Source organism: Haplochromis burtoni, unplaced genomic scaffold, assembly GCF_018398535.1.
Source record: "Haplochromis burtoni strain Fernald_Lab_line unplaced genomic scaffold, NCSU_Asbu1 Contig_903, whole genome shotgun sequence".
In the NCBI taxonomy this organism is placed as follows: Eukaryota; Metazoa; Chordata; class Actinopteri; order Cichliformes; family Cichlidae; genus Haplochromis; species Haplochromis burtoni.
The window spans coordinates 80,183-98,268 of record NW_024583264.1 but is presented as its reverse complement, the minus strand read 5'-3'; the positions used below and the strand labels follow the sequence as shown (position 1 = coordinate 98,268).

Here is an 18,086-nt window from a genome sequence, read left to right as displayed (position 1 = left end):
GATCATACAGAAAGCATAAATGTCCACAAGTTAATAAAATTATGTAAAACTTGGTGTAATGTGACATGCAGTATTACATTAACTTTGAAAAAAATCACAACTTGTACCTTGTCAGGCTGAGGGCTCTTCAGTCCATCTGTAAAAGAAAGTAAAATGACAAAAGCACAAAGGTAAAGTGTAAAATGCATCCAGGACAGAAACAGCTGCGTGATGCTGCTAACAGAACGCCGGCTCTTTACAAGCAGACAGCATGCTAATGCTAAGCTAGTCAAACACCCAGAGTCACGTCAAAGGTGAGCGTATGCAGACTCCAGTCCAGCAGCCAGAGCCGAACTTTAACAGGTAACAGTCAGGCTGCAGCCTGTTTGTACCGGTTCCTGTACGAGTATTTAAAAGTAGAATGGGAGGCAGAGCCTTCAGTTTTCAGGCCCCTCTTCTGTGGAACCAGCTTCCAGTTTGGATTCAGGAGACAGACACTATCTCTACTTTCAAGATTAGGCTTCAAACTTTCCTTTTTGCTAAAGCATATAGTTAGGGCTGGACCAGGTGACCCTGAATCCTCCCTTAGTTATGCTGCAATAGACGTAGGCTGCCGGGGATTCCCATGATGCATTGAGTTTTTCCTTCACTCACTATGTGTCAATAGACCTCTCTGCATTTAACTATTAGTTCTTATTAATCTCTGGCCTCATGCACAGCGTGTTGTTTCTCAATCTCCCCCCTCAGCCAAACTGGTCTCAGCAGATGCCCTCCTTCCCACTATTGCCAACCACTTGCTCATAGAGTTTCATGTAATTGTTGGGGTTTTCTCTGTATTATTGTAGGGCCTTTACACTACAATATAAAGTCCTTTGATACAACTCATTGTGATTTGGTGCTGTATAAATAAACTGAATTGAAATGGATCTAAAAAATTTATACTGAGCATTTTAAACAAATGACATCACTGTGTGTTGGATAGTTAGCTCTTGAGATGGAAAGCAGCACTGTTTCCTCCAGCACTTACCAGTTTCAGCCTCTCGCTCTTCATCTGAACTTGAATCACTCACAATGTTGTTCTTCTTAAAGCCTGAACACACACAGCTCAACATCAGACTTACATCAAATAAAATATTTATTCTCATGATTGTGGCCACAGCTCAGTGGCTCTGCCACAGTTTCAGGGTGTGTTTGCCTACCAGCTTCAGCCGTTTTCTCTGCTGACTCCGATTCAGTTTCACTGCGTTTCCTCTTGTTTCCTGAAACAGAAATGAATCCAACTTGTGAGAGCATGTGTGTGCCAGGTTTTCACTGAAGAGTCAGTCAACATAAAGTCTGTTTCTTTCATACCTACACAGAGCAAACGTAAAAACACTGGCAGTGATTACTGTTCAGTCTGTTCACATGTAACTCTGCATCTGCATCTGCATCCACCCCGGCTTGGACAGTCTTGGTCGTTGTGTCCTTGGGCAAGACACTTCACCCGTTGCCTACTGGTGGTGGTCAGAGGGCCCGGTGGCGCCAGTGTCCGGCAGCCTCGCCTCTGTCAGTGCGCCCCAGGGTGGCTGTGGCTACAATGTAGCTGCCATCACCAGTGTGTGAATGTGTGTGTGAATGGGTGGATGACTGGATATGTAAAGCGCTTTGGGGTCCTTAGGGACTAGAAAAGCGCTATATAAATACAGGCCATTTACCATTTACCATCTGCAGCAGCTTTATAAATAATACATAATTTAAGCACGTTGGTAAGAAAGTCATAATCTGCCTTCAGCAACTACAAGGAGAGAGGTTACACCCCGTATATATGGACTTCCAAAGATCCACAAAGAAGCGGTCCCACTCAGACCCACTGTTAATTAACAGTATAAACTCTGTCACCTACAAAGTTTCCCAGCACCTTATCATCACTTTACTTCCATTTGTGAGAACACATCCCATCACATCAAAACCTCCAATGATTTCACCAACGAGATCCACAAACTTGCACTGGACCCAGATGAAACCACCGTGTCCTGTGATGTGGTCTCTCTCTTCACGACTACAACAAAACAGCTCCTTAGAAAACAGAATCAGTTTCAGCCCCGATCAGATTTCATGGTAACGTTCACACTCTGATAGGCACCTTCACTCACAGCCTTTTTCGACTAGTACCTACTTGGCTCGGCTCGGCACGCTAAGTTTTCCATTTTGCAGGTTATGGTACCAGGTACCTTTTAGTACCAACTCCGCCGCGGTTTCTAAACAATCCAAGGCCATCTGGAAAATGTGATGTCAACAGATTGCAAGCCACTGATTGGCTGGTCTGGTTGATGAGTCATTTGAAAATCAAAACTGTCATTTTTGAAAGCCAGCAACAAGGAAAACTGCTGCACAGGAACAACACTGTGGTCCCAAGCTAGGCGAGTGGGCTCCAGCAGATCCCGGGAACAACATCGGAGATCTCTGTCCAGAAGAGCGCAGTCCTGGGAACAGCTAAGATACTGCAGGACCCTCAAGCTCCCAGGCCTCTGGTAGAGGACCCGAGCTTGAAGGATAAACCGCCCGCAGGGGCGTGCTGGGTTTTTTTTATAATATATATAAATATTTAAAAAAAAATTCTGCTTTTGCCACTGTGCGGTTTGGGATGAACTAGACAGAAGAGTGAAAGCACAAGCACTACAAGTGTCCACATTTATGAACTTCTGTAACAGATATGGGAGAAGATTTGATTTCTTGTAGAAGAACCACGGTGTGTTCAGCTGTTATATCTGCCAAAGGCGCTTACTGATGAGTCAGAAGTTTAGAATAGATTTTTTCTTTTTATTTTTTTTTTTTTTTGTGTCCCGTTTGGATCTTTAGCCATCAGAATTGTTGTCTTAAGGCCAAGAAAGATGCCAAGCGGATTTATTTTACCAAGTGGATCATCATGGCCTTGCCATATTGGTCCATTTGATTGACCTTTATTATAATTATGAATTTATTTTATTTTCAGTTGCTACAAACGGGACAGACATGACTGGGGGATAGGACAGGGAGAGAGAATGAAAGAAAGAGAGGGAGAGAAAGAAAACCAAAGGGGAGAAGAGACGGTGAGGGTCTCCATCTTAGCATCAAAAAATGTGAACTAATGGCAACTAAAGATTGTTCTGAAGCAAATTCTGAAAATACTCCAGTAAAAATATATAATTTAAACTAAAGATCAACACAGAAGAGGTTTCTTAAAAATTTTACTTTCATAATTAAAACCAAACCAAACAAAACGAACCCCATTTAAATCCATGAGGAACATTTTTCCACAGTAACTGAAATGAAGACGACTCCCTGTAGTTTTCCACTCACACACTTTATTGCAAACGATGTTCCAGCAAACACAGACCCACATCAGAGACACAGCACCGCCTCGTGTCCTCCGATCTGTTCGAGCAGAGGACGCCCGAGCGACGCCTTCATCTTTGTTCTTGTGACACGATAAAACCGCCTCAGCTGATGGTGGAGGCATCCTCGGGGCTCCGCCCCCCCGTTTCCTTGTTAATGTGATTAATGTGGCGAGCAGACGTGAGTGTTTCACACTTTTGGTCACTTTCATGTCCAACGGAAAGGAATGAAACAACAATTCACCCAACAACAACAACAACAACAACAACAACAACAACAACAACAACAACAACAAACACGTAAATACAAAATAAATAATCCAGGTGATACCTGACCCCGCCCCCTTTTTAATCTTAGCCAATCAGATTTTCCAGCGTTGAGATATAAATAAACTTTATGGACAGGAACCAGGTGCTCGAGGTCAAAGGTCAGGCCATCGCCGCAGGTCTTTATGTCACCATGTACTCCTGCCGCTTGTTGAGTCGGACCTGGCAGAGCGAGATGGCGCCCACCACCACGTAGACGGCAGCGGCGATGAAGCAGTTGATGCCGACCTGGTTGTAGAGACTGTAGATGTTCTGAGGGGGATTTTTACTGCGGGGAAAAAAAGGAGAAGACGAGTTTATCTGCTGTTTGTCATCGGTCAGACGCGTCGCAGCGTCTCAAGCTCGGGTCGAACCGACCGAGCAGCTTTTAACCCCCAACTCACTCGTTATGGATGTCATCCTCGGTGAACGGGACGTCTTCGATCAGCACGGCTGACTTGGCGCTGAAGAAGATTCCCAACATCGCCTGCAAGAGAGCAAGACACGGGGTCAACATGAGGCTCGGGGACCCGTCAGGGCCACAGCTATGAATCGAACCTCGTCACTGAGTTTAAATGTTTTCTGTTCACTGCTTCAACCGAGGATTTATTCTGATAAGAAAAGCAGGAAGTGATCTGCTAAATATTTTAACTGACAGACCTGAGACCTCAGAACCTTTAAACAGGGTTCGTACAGGTGCTTGAGATCCTTGTAAATGCTTGAATTTTAATATTGTCTTTTCAAGGTTTGAAAAGTGCTTGAATTTCAGATGTGGTGCTTAAAAGTGCTTGAAAGTGTAACTGTAGTTATTTGTGGTGAATGAAATATCTGATTGAATAGTTTTCTTATCAGACAGAAATAAAATGAGTCGCAAAATGTGTTGATGCATTCTCAGTCATCCAGGAAAGTTATAAACATTACTCTTACAAACAGGACATTTGCATAATGACTGAAACCAGCCCACTGAAGGAACAATGGGCTGGGAGGACATTATGCTGCTACTGTTTTATCAAAATTTTAAACGAATATCCTCATATGTGGCTCTCATTTTTCTTAGAAACAGAATTCAGGTAAAAGAATAAACAAATCTCGCGATTCTTTGTTTTTACATTCATCAGGTCCCAATTAGCCCAAATTTCAAAGAGAAATTAAAAATCCATGCCATGGAAGAGTTCGGGTCTTAGGAGGTCAAGGAGGGTGAAACCAGCAGAACTACATTCAGATCGGCCTACGCGGGCTCCGTCTATGTACCCGAGAAGTACTGGAATTCAGTGATTAGCCAGTCAGCGTTGAAATGCGTTGAGAGTTTTACCAACTTCGAATAAAATTAGCAGCAAGAAATTGCTCACAATAACATTATATTTAATCCAAATACAGAGTCCCCACTGGTAGTTCCTTAGCCTTCCAGGAAATAGTCGGTCCCTTCGTGATCTTACCAGCATGATGACGCCCCAGATGCTGATCACGATCCCGCACGCGGCCATCTTCGGCCCGCAGAACAGCAGCGACGGCATGTCCGCGTCCCTTTGATCGATCAAAAGATTATTATTATTATTATTACTATTATTATACTCTAAACTGAAAGAGGACCCATCGAAAAACGAAGCCTCTCGGTCAGCTGATCTCACCGCTCGGCTTTATTCGGCGAATGTCGGTACTGTTCGTAAGCCGCAGGCCAGCGACCAATGAAATATCCTGTGCCCATACACTCCGCCTTTTCCTGTCAAATTGGCCAATGGCGTTTAAGTTGCAAAGTCGCGCATCATTCTCTGTTTCCCGTTTGTCTTTGTTGTGATATTTATAATTTTTCTTTCTGAATATGTAATTCATAAATGACCAAATTAAACCGCAACTTCTCATCGGACGCGAGTCCCGCACAGCTTCGCGAGTTTAGGATCTTAAATCTTGGGAATCCCGCTAACGGAAGTCAGCTAGCTAAGCTCATAGGAGCTAATTGTAGCTAACAGCTAGCTACCGTTTGTTTCAAAATAATATTTTTTTCACCTGAGGCTCAGAAATGACGTCAGCCTCTGCTAAGGTAAGCTTTCACCTGCTTATGTTTTTTTTTCTTTTACGTAAGTGCAAAAATTGAGCTTAACAGCCAACTTGTAGAGAACCGGTCATGTAGCTGCACACATAACTCAATTTAATTCAGTTGCTGCATCATGAAGAAGAGCTTCATGAAATATACTTTAAATATCTTTTCACCCCTAAATTATAAAAAGTAGAGGCAAATTCGGCACATATTGAACACCCAGAGCTTTTTTTATTTTTGCGCAGAAATCCAGTTGATTAGAAGCAGTGCGGTACTATCGCCTCACCATGACAGCAAGATGTGTTAAAAGTGACAAATGATGAACCAGAAACAGCTTTCAGCTGCAGCCACACATCGCACTGACTGTACTGCAGAGAGTCCTGATAAATCAGCTCACTGTTTCAGCTCAGAGTAAATCTGCTTTGTGCTTCACTTTTTCCTCAGATTGTTTAGAAATGCAGTGAATGAGTGTATATGTATGTGGTGCACACCTGATCCAGGTTGTGATAGGGCTCCATGTTTACAGTGAGGGAAACACAGCTGGTGGTGTAGCACCTGAGTGTGCAGTTAAAGGTGGTGTGCAGCGTAGATCATGTCTACGGTCACCGTTTAAATCGGAGCATTGATGGCTGTGTTTCCTGCAGGTGGGCGAGATCTTCTCAGCAGCTGGCGCAGCTTTCACCAAGCTGGGAGAGCTGACCATGCAGCTCCACCCAGTGTCCGACTCCAGCCCTGCAGGGTGAGACAGACACACACAGAGGAAGTGGCTGCATTACTGACACAGTGTCAGTTGGTTGTGACCAAACACTATAGCTAACTGTAAACTATAAACTGAATGTGAGCCTCACACACATGCAGGGGGGATAAAACCCAGCTGGAAACGAGCAGCGTGGTTTCACGTGTTTGGACGTGAGCGGTTTGTCGACATGTTTGAGTTTTTCTGTGAACTGATGCTGTGTTTGTGTCCTCAGGGCCAAGTGGACGGAGACAGAGATCGAGATGCTGCGATTGGCTGTGCGTCGGTTTGGAGACGACCTCAACAACATCAGCACGGTGATCAAAGAGCGCACAGTGTGAGTGTTAAAGGAGCAGTTTGCCTTTTATTAATGAAGACGTTTAGTTTTAGAATCGTTCAACAAAAACAGGAAACGAGAATCAGACGAGGTCGCCGGAGGAAACGTGACAACACGAAGGGAATCAAAAGTAAAGGAGGGCTCCGCTAACGCATGGAGGTCACTTCATGTTTGCTGTTTGTGTTAAATGGACGGAGGACATGAATGTAGGAAACAGGAGTGAGACTCTTTGGTGTCGGGTTGCTGTTGTAGGACTGCAGACGCAAAACTCATAGATACGCCAATAAATGCTCACGTGACACGTTTAAAGGCTTCACTGTTGAATATTTTATGTTAAAAAATTTCAAGCGTTTCCTTTAAGGATGTAAAAGCAGAATGAACTTTGATTGGCTGACGGCCGCTCCTCTTCCTCTGCAGAGCTCAGATAAAGAGCACGGTGAAGAGGAAGCTGTATGAGGACAGCCGGGTGCCCATTTCCTCCGAGTCTCCCAAGAAGAGCGTCAAGAAAACTCCAGTCGCCATGACACCCACCTCGGCGCCCGCCGCGTCCGCCATCATCTCCGTGCCGACCTCGCAAGTCGTGGCTTCCACTGGAATGCAGAGCAGCCCCTCCCTGGCCCCGCCCATCAAGAAGCAAAAGACAGCAGGTGAGATCCGCTGCGTTTTTCTTTGATCTGTGTGATGTCACAGAGAGGGGACGATGATGGTTAGAAAGAGGGGGAGGAGCTAAAGCAGCTGGTTTTAGACAGGTTGAGCTGAGGCCCAGGAGCAGATAAAGAACCGTGCACCTCTGGACTTCCTGCCACTGTGTGCTGACCTTTAACCCCTGAGGCCTCAGACGCTCCGAGGTTCTCTCTGATAATCCGAGCTGTCCTTCTGCCTGCAGACGTGACGCTCAGCGCTCTGAACGACTCGGACGTCAACAGTGACCTGGTGGACATCGAAGGCCTCGGAGACGGCTCGTCCAATAAGAAGCTGAACTTTGATCAAGGTCAGTGTGGCGCGGGTGTGAAGGCGTGGAGCTCCTGCAGACTCACTTCAGTTTGTCCATAAACTCCTCTTCTCTCCTCAGAGAGCCTCAACCTGGACTCCAGCCTCATCATGAACTCCAGTGACCTCCCCCTCCTGTCCCGCTGACCTCTGACCTCTCCAGAGCCGCCTCACTTTCTCACTTTGTTTTATTTTTTCCTGATGAAGCTCGAGTCGGACTTTTCTTCTGTTGTAGTGACGCAGATATTTTTTTTATTTTCGTCAGTTTTAGTTTCAGGTCAGTTTGTGAGCGTCGTTATCGTGAAGACGTTTGCCTGCAGATACTCATGTGCAGATTCACCTCTGACCTCTGAGCCTCCAAATTTGACCCCACCCCTGACTTTGACCTGCACCGCCCACCTGAATCTGCAGGACGTGGTGCCAGCAGCCAACCTCCACCTTCAGAGTAAACATGATTTGATGGTAGGAGGTTCAGCGCTCTCCTGGATGTGTGAACGCCACTACACAGTGCGTGGCCCCTCCCACACCAGCATTATGAGTGCTGACCAGCATCATCACTACGACAACAAGCCGACCAAAAAGGCGGCCGTGATTTTTTTCATGATTGGCTCGTTTCAGTGTGAAGCACTGAGAGGGTCGACTCTGACCCCCCCACAAAGGCGACCACCGCTCTGAAGCTTCGGTTTGCTCTGAGCTGGCGTCCTGCTGAGCTCTGCTCATCGTGCTGACATCATCGCGCGTTTACAACTTCCTGTTCAGAGGAGAGCGGCTGTCAGCTGGCTTTTTGATGAGGTGGTGTGGGTGGAGCTTCAAGGCTCAGAGGGGCTTGAAATGACTCGGCACATGGGGTCAGGTGACAGGAAGTCTCCTTCAGTCGCCTTAGGGTAGTGGATGGCAACCACGACGGTATCCGCAGCGAGCTTTGTGACCTCATCGCTGAGGGTCTGATGTAAAAGCAGTTTGAATTATGTTGAATAAACTTGACTCACAACTGTTTGACGTGTTTTTCTTCCTTTGCTTTGAGGCAAACTTTGGACAACAGACACAAATCTGAGGATACGAGTTTGTTTCGTAACCTGATGAGGACGGTTTGGGACAGGCTGAAGTTTAAACGTTTATAACTTGATTTTCAGACGCCTGATATTTACTAAAGTGTGTCTAAACTGGAAGAAATCGAAGCTGATAAAATGAGTAAATCTGTTTTTAAAGCTTCATTTTGTGCGTCGCTCGAGCAGAGCAGAGGTTCTCTGAGCGATCGTCCCTCTGTGACGCTGCCACGTTGACACCAGAGTCTCGTAACAATGACGAGAACAAACTCGCCGATGTGAAGGTACAGACGTTCTTTTATTGGTATTTTTCATATACAATATAATATTTATATATATTTATAGTGTGTACATGAACAGTTTCCACTAAAGTCGTTCTTTTTCTCGTACAGCCGTGAGAACGTCTCGAGGGAATGAACACTTGAATATAGACTTTAATGTTTCAGTTGCATAAAAATACATCGTCTCATCCACGTAGACAAGTCCAAGTATTTACACGTGAACGTGTGACTGATGTGCTTTTAGTTCCCTTTGTCCTCAACAATAAAACTCTTAGCAGCCCTTTTGTTAAAGTCGTATCTCACTCTGGTCCTTCGCCGACTTTCATAATTTCAGAAAAATAAAAACAGGCTTTTATCTTCATTACAAAGTTAAATATTTAATGTTGCTGATGAGCGTGAGTAAAAACTATGAAACCAGCTGAAGGTCGCTCTCATGTTCATGGAGGCGGAGCCTGTTTACTGAAACACAGGTATCAGCCAGCTGTTACCATGTGACTGACAGGGAAGTCTTGGTCACATGATCACAGGCGACGCCTCTGCAGTCTGAAAACCCAGTAGGTAAGGCGTAGTTTGTGTGGGCCCTGAAGGTGGCGCTGTGGTGTCAGGCTGAGCCAAAACATTATTTCCCACACAGGATGTTTTGTTTGCTGGAACTCAGAGGACTCCATCCACTGATGGAGACTCAGATGAAGGTGAAGCCTGAGCTGCTGTCAAACTGAAAGTACAGTGTGATGGAGGCGGGGGAACTACGGGGCCCCCCCAGGGTCATTTCTGACGTTTGACTCTCGGCGCTCTGCCAGAGTGAAATACTCCTTTAATACTGAAAAACTTTCAGCAAATACCTCTCTGAGAACAGCGCTCACATCCTCGCCTCTGCATCAAAATCCGTCCGTGTCAGGATGTAACGGATAACAGCTCCATGTCCAACACGAAAACCTCCAATCACACTGGACACGTGCATCACATATAAAAATAAAAACATGATATTGGACTTCAGACACCTGCAGGACGAGAGACTCGACAATGAAACACCAAAGACGTTTAAACCCGAGTCCGTCACATTTCTGTCCCGCTACATAACACCTCCTCTCTCCAGAGCTACCGACAGCATGGGATGGCGCTTGTGCAAAGTTTATCTCACACACACACACACACACACACACACACACACACACACACACACACACACACACACACACACACACACAGGAAGTTGTCTTAAAGCTACGGTCTGTCTGAACAGCGACTAGAATTTGGCAGCGTGTCGTGACCTCTGAGGAAAGTCTGTCCTGCTTCAGACGCTTCAAACTGGAAATGAGTCCTGATTCAGACAAACTGCATGAAAAACGCAGCAGAAGAATCAGTAAATGTCTGATTTAAATCTTTTTTGACACGTTTTGCTTCTTTAAAAATTTAAATAATAGTTTATTTTTTCCTTTTAGACCAGGGGTGGGTAGCTCCAGGCCCCGAGGGCCGGTGTCCTGCAGGTTTTAGATCTCACACCTGAATCACATGATCAGTTCGTTACCAGGCCTCTGGAGAACTGCAGGAGCTAATTTAGCCATTTAAATCAGCTGTGATGGTTCAAGGACACATCTAAACCCTGCAGGGACAGGGGCCCTCGAGGCCTGGAGGTGCCCACCCCTGTTTTAGACATTTCAGCAGGTGAAGACTTTGGTGTGGGCCTGCTCACGAACCCCGAGCCGCCATGTGAGAGCGTCTGGAACAGGACAGACTCAGAGTCGTGACAATAAAGCAAGAACAGAAAAAGCAGCAGAACTGGACAGCATCCTCCCACGAGGTTATGTCATCAGTCTCTGAATGAAAGGACGATAAAATGGTCAAACTGTGCAAAGTGGTGACGGCAAAATATAATCTGCCTCTAAAAAAAACTACAAAGCTTTTGTGTCTGCGTCGCTGATGGCGACCAACGCTCAGCGGGTCTTTCTCTTTAACTGGGAATAAAGACACTTCATCAAAGAGCTTATAGAGGCTATTTACAAACATGTCTCACTGAAACCTCAGGCCTGACCTTTGACCCGACCGCCGCTCCTCCCAATTGAAGACATGTTCAGGCACGATGAGTGATCGTAGGAAACTGTACAACACTGTGCAAACGCTGGAAGCAGAACTGCAGCTTGTCCACATAAAGCACCGCCTCCGACCTCTGACCCCTGACCTCAGATTTGTGCTCACATCATCACAGGAACATCATTATATCCAGACCGGTGAACTGGTGCTTCCAGCAGGAATACCATACCACCTTTATTTATTGCTGTAATATTCTTACAGCACAAACCTGCTCACTGACATGTGGCGTGAACTTTGAACCTTATGGAGCCTTCAGCAGCAAATACAACTGTTTACACTGCAGGCCGGCGTTACGGCTGCTGCACCACGAGGATAATACTTCATGGTAACACCACACGGCACATACATCCAAAACCACATCAAGTGAACAGATGTTGGTAACTGTTGCTTTGGTGTCAGTGAGCTTTCATGTAACTAAATGCTGCTAACGCTGAAGAACTGACCGGCCCCTCTCTTTATGGGGGCCTGTACCTGCAGTCTAGCTTCCCCCGTCAACCGGCCTCAGGAAGCACTCAACACTCTAAACTCTCTGTAGGTCAGGTGTGGCTGATAAATCAGAGCAGACTCAAGCAAAATAACTTTAGTGGGTTGAACGAGTTCAATCATAAATGTATCTCAGAGGAGGAAGAGCACGGCTTCTTTCTGCAGGCCGAAGGAAGGTCAGCGCACACCAGCTGCTCAAAGTATTCACATATAGATACACTATTAACAAGAAACCACCTCTTTCCTCTTACTGGAGACCGGCTTAAAAAACGGCCTCCAACTGAGACCTGACAAAACCAGAAGGATCCAGTCTCACCCATAACTGGAAGTTTTCATTAAAACACAAAAAGCCTTCGAAGGCTGAAGTGTTGTTCAGAGGCAGAGCTTCAGCCCACCTTCATGTGGTTTTGGGATCGGGAATGATCCTTGATTCGATGAAGGGCTGTGAGTCCAGATGATCATGAACACTCATGAATTCCTCTAAATAAACCTCATCATTTCTATGTCTTCCTTACAGAAAGATTTCTGAGATTGTACAAAAGCAACTTCAGGAAACAAAAGTTCTGCTGAAGTTTCCAAGTTTGATTCCGATCCCGTCGATTGAAGAGGAAATCAAATGTTCCTGAAGTGCCTCCGAAGACCGTCCGGACAGCGGTCTGCGTTTAAGTCCTGAATACAACTCAGGACCTCATTTGAACTATCTCAATAATAAACTACAGAGAAACAGGAACGTGAACATGAACAGCATCAGCTGATTGGTCCGTTTGGACAGGAGCCTCCAGGTTTCATCCTTCCACGAGCCGAGATCCGTCTTCAGCGCGTTTTTAAAGAAAGGAAGCCAAAGAATGGGACATCCTCTGGCTTTTCCTCTTTCTTCTTCAGTCCCAATTTCTGCTCCATGTTCACGTAAGGATTACCCACAAACCCCTTCACTCCAAGCTGCGCTCGTTCAGCCCGATTACACAACCAGCGTGTCTTCAGTCCTACAAAGTTTCCCGAGTTTACTTCATGATGTCACGATGACACTGATGTCGAGTCCTCTCGGCACTGTTTGATGGCAGTGGGGTGGAGCCACAAAGTGACATGATTGTGGAGATGAATCTTCAATCAGCCAATGGGGACAGCTGGAAATCTACAGAGGCGGGGCTTACAGGGACACTGGTGGATGACTGGAACAGATCTACGATGTGATGAAGGTTGAAGTTCCTCCAGCTGCTGACGGGCGGTCTGTGCCCACTGTGACGGGTCGGGACTGGAGGTGAGCTGGTCTTTAGTGTCCAGGGTGCTGGTGGGAGGTGAAGGGAGTGAAGGCGGGTGGGGGCGAGAGAGACAGGGGGTGGGACTGAGGAATGGACCCTCCCACAGGAGGAGAGTCTGCCGCTGACTGTGAGACGCTGAGAAGAGAGGAGGAAGATCAGGTTTCACGTTTTAGGTTTTTAACACAATCCATCTCTCAGGTCATCCTCACCTAACTGTGTAGCTGCTGTGGTGGGTGGGGTCTGTCACCCCAGCAACAAAGAGCTTCTTTGGGGGTCCATCTGACTCCACCCCCCCTGAGGGATGAGTTTTCACAGATTTACACACTTTTGTTTCAAGACTGCAGAATAAGAATGATCCACAGTAAAATGTTGGTTACCTTTCCTCTTCAGCGGAGTCAACGCCGGCCACCTCACCGTGGTGCTGACCGCAGGTCTGCGGGGCAATCGACACATTCGTCAGCACAGTGGCGCAATGACTACACAATAAATCAGGCTTAGGCGTTAGACAAACCTGAACCTCCTGGTAGGACTCGGGGACGAGTTGGGCGTGACGCCGCTGTCGTGTGACGGAAACCACTGAAGAAGAAAACGCTCCAGTTTAAATGAACTTCATTCACTGTTTGATCGGGTTTAGTTTCAGGGCTCCAAGTCAGGAGATTCAAACTACATTCAAAACTAAAGCTCTTTCTCATTGGTCTAAAAACTACAATACCCATGAGGCTCAGCAGGTTAGAAAAGAATAAAGCGTCCTGACAGGAAGTGCGGTTGTAAACCATCAAAATAAGAGTGAGGCAGCATGAAAGCTGAAGTGGAGAAGCTCACCACTGATGTGTGGTTGTGCCATTGGCTGCCTGGAGGAACTGGGACCAGACTGGAAGGACTGGAAGAGAGACAGAGGGTTACCGACTGCTTGTTTAAACCTCAAAGATAGAAGCAGAGTTTCTGGATTACCCGAGTCTCTGCAGAGTCCCTCTGAGCGTCATCTCCGTGTTCTCCTCCTGAGGTGAAGCAAACACAGACACTGAAGCACTGCTCTTTGATTTAAAAATAGCTTAAACATGTTGTAGACAATGCTGAGCAAAAAGAGAAAGAAAGTGGTGTGCTGGCGGGAAGCAGAGCAGGAAGTCTGTCCTCACCTGCCTCTTGTGGTCGAGTCTGTATCCGGTCAGAGAGAAAGGAGACAGAGGGACGAGCTGAAAGAGGAAAAATGTGTAAAACAGGAGCTCAAAGAGGCTAAAACGGATAAAAAGTGGACTGAAAGGTTTACGTGAAGCTGAAATGAAGAGAGCATCATTTAAAAGACAAGCTTCCGACTGTGCAGGTCAGAGGTCACGAGCTGTGAGTTTGTAAGCTGTGCTGCCATCTTTGTTTGAAGGCTGGAACTGTGCTTTTCCATCAGGCTGAGTCGAGAGAGAAGATCATTTGATTTGATTCTATCATCACTGATCGTTTTGTAATCGATTGTCTGACTGTTTTTATTCTATGTTACATCCTGGTGTATTTCTGGCCCTGCTGTCTGAACTTAAGTTAAAAAGGTGCAACATGAATAAACGTTTTATTATTAGATCTGAAAACTGTCTCGAGATTTTTTCCAACTCTGAGTGATCTCCACAGTTTATCCTTTAACTTCAGAACAGATGCAGTCACAGTGCTCATCACAGTTTAGTCTGACTTTTATCACTGTTTGTAGTCCTGCTGAGTTCTTCAAGGATCCAAGCAGGAAGTCCTGACTGGATATTTGCTGCTGATCTTTGTGGTGAAGACAAAAGTACAAAAACAAAGTTACAGAGAAGTCGGAGGAGAACGTGGTGTTTGGCCCAGCGTCTATGATGATCGTCAGATTAGAGACTAGCTCTGCTCTGTGTTTCAACGGTAGATTAAAAGGTCAAATGTGGTGCTTATCTTATAATTTCTCCTCAGTACTTGAACATTTTGAGTTAAAAGTATGTTGAGCCGTAAAACATGAGTGCAGTTGGCTCCTTGTTTCCTTCTGCAAGCGTACGAGCAGTCATAAACATCGGCATGAGGTGCAGTTAGGGGAGCTGTGATTGGTTGATGAGACCTTCCAGTTTCAGCCCTCGATAAAAACTTTAATATCCAGATCAGAGGGTTTTCTCAAAGCTGGTGCAGCTGTCACATCTGGTTCCTGTGCAGCTCTCTGTCTCTTCTTGTTTCAGTTTCGGTCGACCTCTACAGCTCAAAGGAAACACCTGACGCTCCAGATCAGGTGTGTTTAAACACTGTGTTATCTCACTGCTTACGAACATTTTCTGGTAAATAAAGTTTTTGCAGCACTACTGACCTGCGAGGGACAGCTGGGGTTGATGGAGATGCTGCTGCGTCTGTACCGAGCCGAGGACACGGGACCGAAGACCGTCATCCCGTCACTGAGAGAGACCAATAACGTGATAAATAAGATAATCAATAACCTCTCGTGTAATTTTCACAGAGCCGAGGTTTGGATATTTAAATATATAAATAACTATTTATTGGCATCAGTATCTTAAACAGTTATGTTAAAATTTTGTTCTCATATGTTCAGGGTTCAAACTGATTCTTGCTGCCCTCATGGTACGTGTTATTTTTAAAATCTGTTTAATGATTTTCAAAGTACAAAAATCAAAAAGGATGCCAGGAGTGTTTTTTATTTTTATCCAAGTAGCCACAGAATTTTTTAATTTCTCATGTTTACATTTTTTAGATTTGCAAATTATTTCATGTGTAAATAAACTGTAGTTTAAACTAATTATTATATAGACTATAGTGGCTGCTACTTTCAAACTAAGACATTAGTAATCACAGCAGAAGATTACCAAACATAAAAACAGTAATAAGTTGGCCATGTTTACAATCTTTCTGTATAGTTCTATTATTATCATGTAGAACTCTAAGTGAAAATAAGCACAAGTAAAATAAACATTTAATTTTATTACATCACACCTGGCATTAAGCCGAATAAAAGACCAGGACTGTTGTATTAAGATGACTTACTTTATCTATTAAAATAATACCTTCGAGCTTTCTGTGATCAATACATTAAAATTTAAGTTCTTTTGGACGGAGTTCAACGTGTGGTGTAGAACCACTAACCTGACACTCGTGATCATGGGGGCGCTGTTCGACCTGCGAAGTGCCCCGCCTCCTGCGCCTGCGCACTGGTCCACTTCCATCCGTTCCATACTTTGGTCCACAGGCCCGACTGCGCCGTCTGCCGGCCTTCAACCGCTTGACGGCGGCTACGGGCTCTACTCGAGCCCGGTGGAAGCCCGACCCGCAGGCCTCGCTAGCAGCAAACCCAGAGCCGCCGAGTCAGCGGGCTGAACAGCGAAGCTCGCCTCTCTTTACCGCATCTCCTTACGAAAACCTTATTATCCGCGTGTGACTGCGGGCCACGGCGACATTTATGACCCACAGCTGGCTTCACTTGCTGCGCCGCTAACGTTATTTTTTACGACTGCGTAAAACCGCGAAAAATACGCAGAAACAGCCGCGATGAAGTTCCCTAAATGTGCCCAGCAGAGCCTCCTCCTGGGCCCGGCTTTGTGGGGAAACTTTTAATCCGCACAGCTGATGCGACTTTTAGGATTAGCTGCGGAGCTAACAGCAAAAACCTCCAGAGATCAGAAAACCGCTAAGCACCCGCGCCACACTGTCCGAGGCGGGAAGGTCCGCCTGTCCCCGGGAAGAGGCGGTCACGCCGGCCCCGAACCCACCGAGCACTCCTGCGGAGGAGTCGCGAAAACTCCGAAAATTAACAGTTTGAAAGATTTTTACAACATAGTCCTTCAACCAAATACAGGCAGTTCGCCAACTGTGGAAACAGCGCCGCCGGCCGGCCACAGGGGGAACTGCAGCCTGCCATGCAAATACATAAAAAGTTCGGTCCTGTTTCTTCCTCCAAAACTCAGAGATGATCATACATGACAAGCATTTCCACACTTTAACATAAGATCCACCGATATTTAATACACTAAAAAATCTAAATGCCTTTAATTTAGTGAAGAATTGGTCATTTTCTTATTGTCCAATGGTTAATCCAGCTCACAACGATTTATCATTATTATCATTTTTAATTATTCTAATCTACAGAACAACGCGTGACATCATAGCATGTAGCTGTAGTTTATATCAGTGTTTGTCACACTGGGTGTTGAAATTGAAGTTGAGTTCTGTGTGAAATTATCTCTTAAAAGAAATATGACTGTAATGTTAACAGTGATGACTTTAAATTTTATAGTGGTAAAATGAAGCATTGGTATCGGTTTTGATCAGTGATTTAGTTTTCCTTTACTATCTGGTTCTGATTTTAAAATAAAACAATTTTAAGATAACTCTTTATTGTCGTTTCAGTCATATTTAGTACAATAGTACAATGACATTGGAAAATTGTCCCACGCCAGAAATAAACACAACACAGTAAAATTTAAAGTGGATAAAAGTGCAAAAAAGTATGACATAATAAATTCTAGAATGGATGTTTGTTGCACGTTATTGCCCCCCAAAAGTCCAGGGAGGCAGTCATGCCAGCTGTTAGCACTGATTAGGGCTATTGCTAGGGCTGGGTATCGATTTCTATAACTGATTCAATTCAGATTCAGTGAGAAATATTATAATCCTGGTCATTTATCCGTACAGTCTATATTTTTATATCCATGTATAAACACAAAGCTGGCACTTGTGAGACTTCGGAGGTGTGAGCATCACAGCAGATGTCTTTGTGTCAAAGTAACTGAGGTAACACAGAAAGATGAAAAACAGAAGAAAACCATGAATCAACATCTGAACATTACCTGATGCTGCTGAAGATGAAGCAGAGCAAAGTTACAGAGGTTTGATTAGAGACACAGCTAAGCAATCATTTGTAAAAGTTTACATTTCTTTGTTATTGAACAGCAGAAATGAGGCTTTTTTGTCAGTGGTCATTGAAAAAACCCACATCTGACAGCGCTGAACACGACGGTAGACTGGGGTGTAACAATCAAGCGAATACTGCAGAAAATAGAGGTTTTTGATGTAACCTGGTCTCTGAGTACACTGAGACAGCTGCACAGGTCCTTCAGGATGTCCAGTGATTGATGTTAATGACCCTCTGAAGTGCCTTTTTGTCTGCCGTGGTGCAGCCAGACAACCACACTTTGAATGTGAAGCTAAAGTAAGCTACGTTTATTTGCATAATAAATTTAAAATTTT

The 18,086-nt window shown here is 45.1% G+C and overlaps 3 protein-coding genes and 1 long non-coding RNA gene across 5 annotated transcripts in view; 1 reads left to right on the top strand and 3 right to left on the bottom strand.

Moving 5' to 3' along the window:
- LOC102304973 overlaps nucleotides 1-1,504 on the bottom strand; it is a 9,184-nt gene extending 7,680 nt beyond the window's left edge. For both annotated transcript variants that reach the window (XR_006053383.1, XR_006053384.1), the window contains exons 1-3: nucleotides 1,179-1,504; nucleotides 1,007-1,069; nucleotides 108-136 (exon numbers count right to left, since the gene is read on the bottom strand). This is a non-coding gene — a long non-coding RNA (uncharacterized LOC102304973). The remainder of the gene's footprint in view (nucleotides 1-107; nucleotides 137-1,006; nucleotides 1,070-1,178) is intronic.
- A 1,778-nt stretch (nucleotides 1,505-3,282) lies between these two features.
- Nucleotides 3,283-5,303, bottom strand: rnasekb (ribonuclease, RNase K b). Its single transcript, XM_005950981.1, has 3 exons — nucleotides 5,075-5,303; nucleotides 4,043-4,125; nucleotides 3,283-3,927 (listed from the first exon to the last, which is right to left on the bottom strand). Exons 1-3 carry the CDS (start codon nucleotides 5,150-5,152, stop codon nucleotides 3,783-3,785), a joined length of 306 nt encoding a protein of 101 aa, XP_005951043.1. The 5' UTR covers nucleotides 5,153-5,303; the 3' UTR covers nucleotides 3,283-3,782.
- Nucleotides 5,304-5,366: 63 nt separating this feature from the next.
- cunh17orf49 (chromosome unknown C17orf49 homolog) lies at nucleotides 5,367-8,732 on the top strand. Its single transcript, XM_005950982.2, has 6 exons — nucleotides 5,367-5,676; nucleotides 6,318-6,412; nucleotides 6,645-6,746; nucleotides 7,164-7,393; nucleotides 7,633-7,737; nucleotides 7,819-8,732. The coding sequence occupies exons 1-6, from the start codon at nucleotides 5,656-5,658 to the stop codon at nucleotides 7,881-7,883; spliced, it is 618 nt and encodes a 205-aa protein (XP_005951044.1). The 5' UTR covers nucleotides 5,367-5,655; the 3' UTR covers nucleotides 7,884-8,732.
- Nucleotides 8,733-10,597: 1,865 nt separating this feature from the next.
- On the bottom strand, nucleotides 10,598-17,145 carry LOC102302940 (P2R1A-PPP2R2A-interacting phosphatase regulator 1). Its single transcript, XM_005950980.3, has 9 exons — nucleotides 15,987-17,145; nucleotides 15,199-15,283; nucleotides 14,033-14,089; nucleotides 13,848-13,894; nucleotides 13,719-13,776; nucleotides 13,408-13,472; nucleotides 13,274-13,329; nucleotides 13,106-13,190; nucleotides 10,598-13,031 (listed from the first exon to the last, which is right to left on the bottom strand). Exons 1-9 carry the CDS (start codon nucleotides 16,073-16,075, stop codon nucleotides 12,908-12,910), a joined length of 666 nt encoding a protein of 221 aa, XP_005951042.1. The 5' UTR covers nucleotides 16,076-17,145; the 3' UTR covers nucleotides 10,598-12,907.
- Nucleotides 17,146-18,086: the final 941 nt, after the last annotated feature.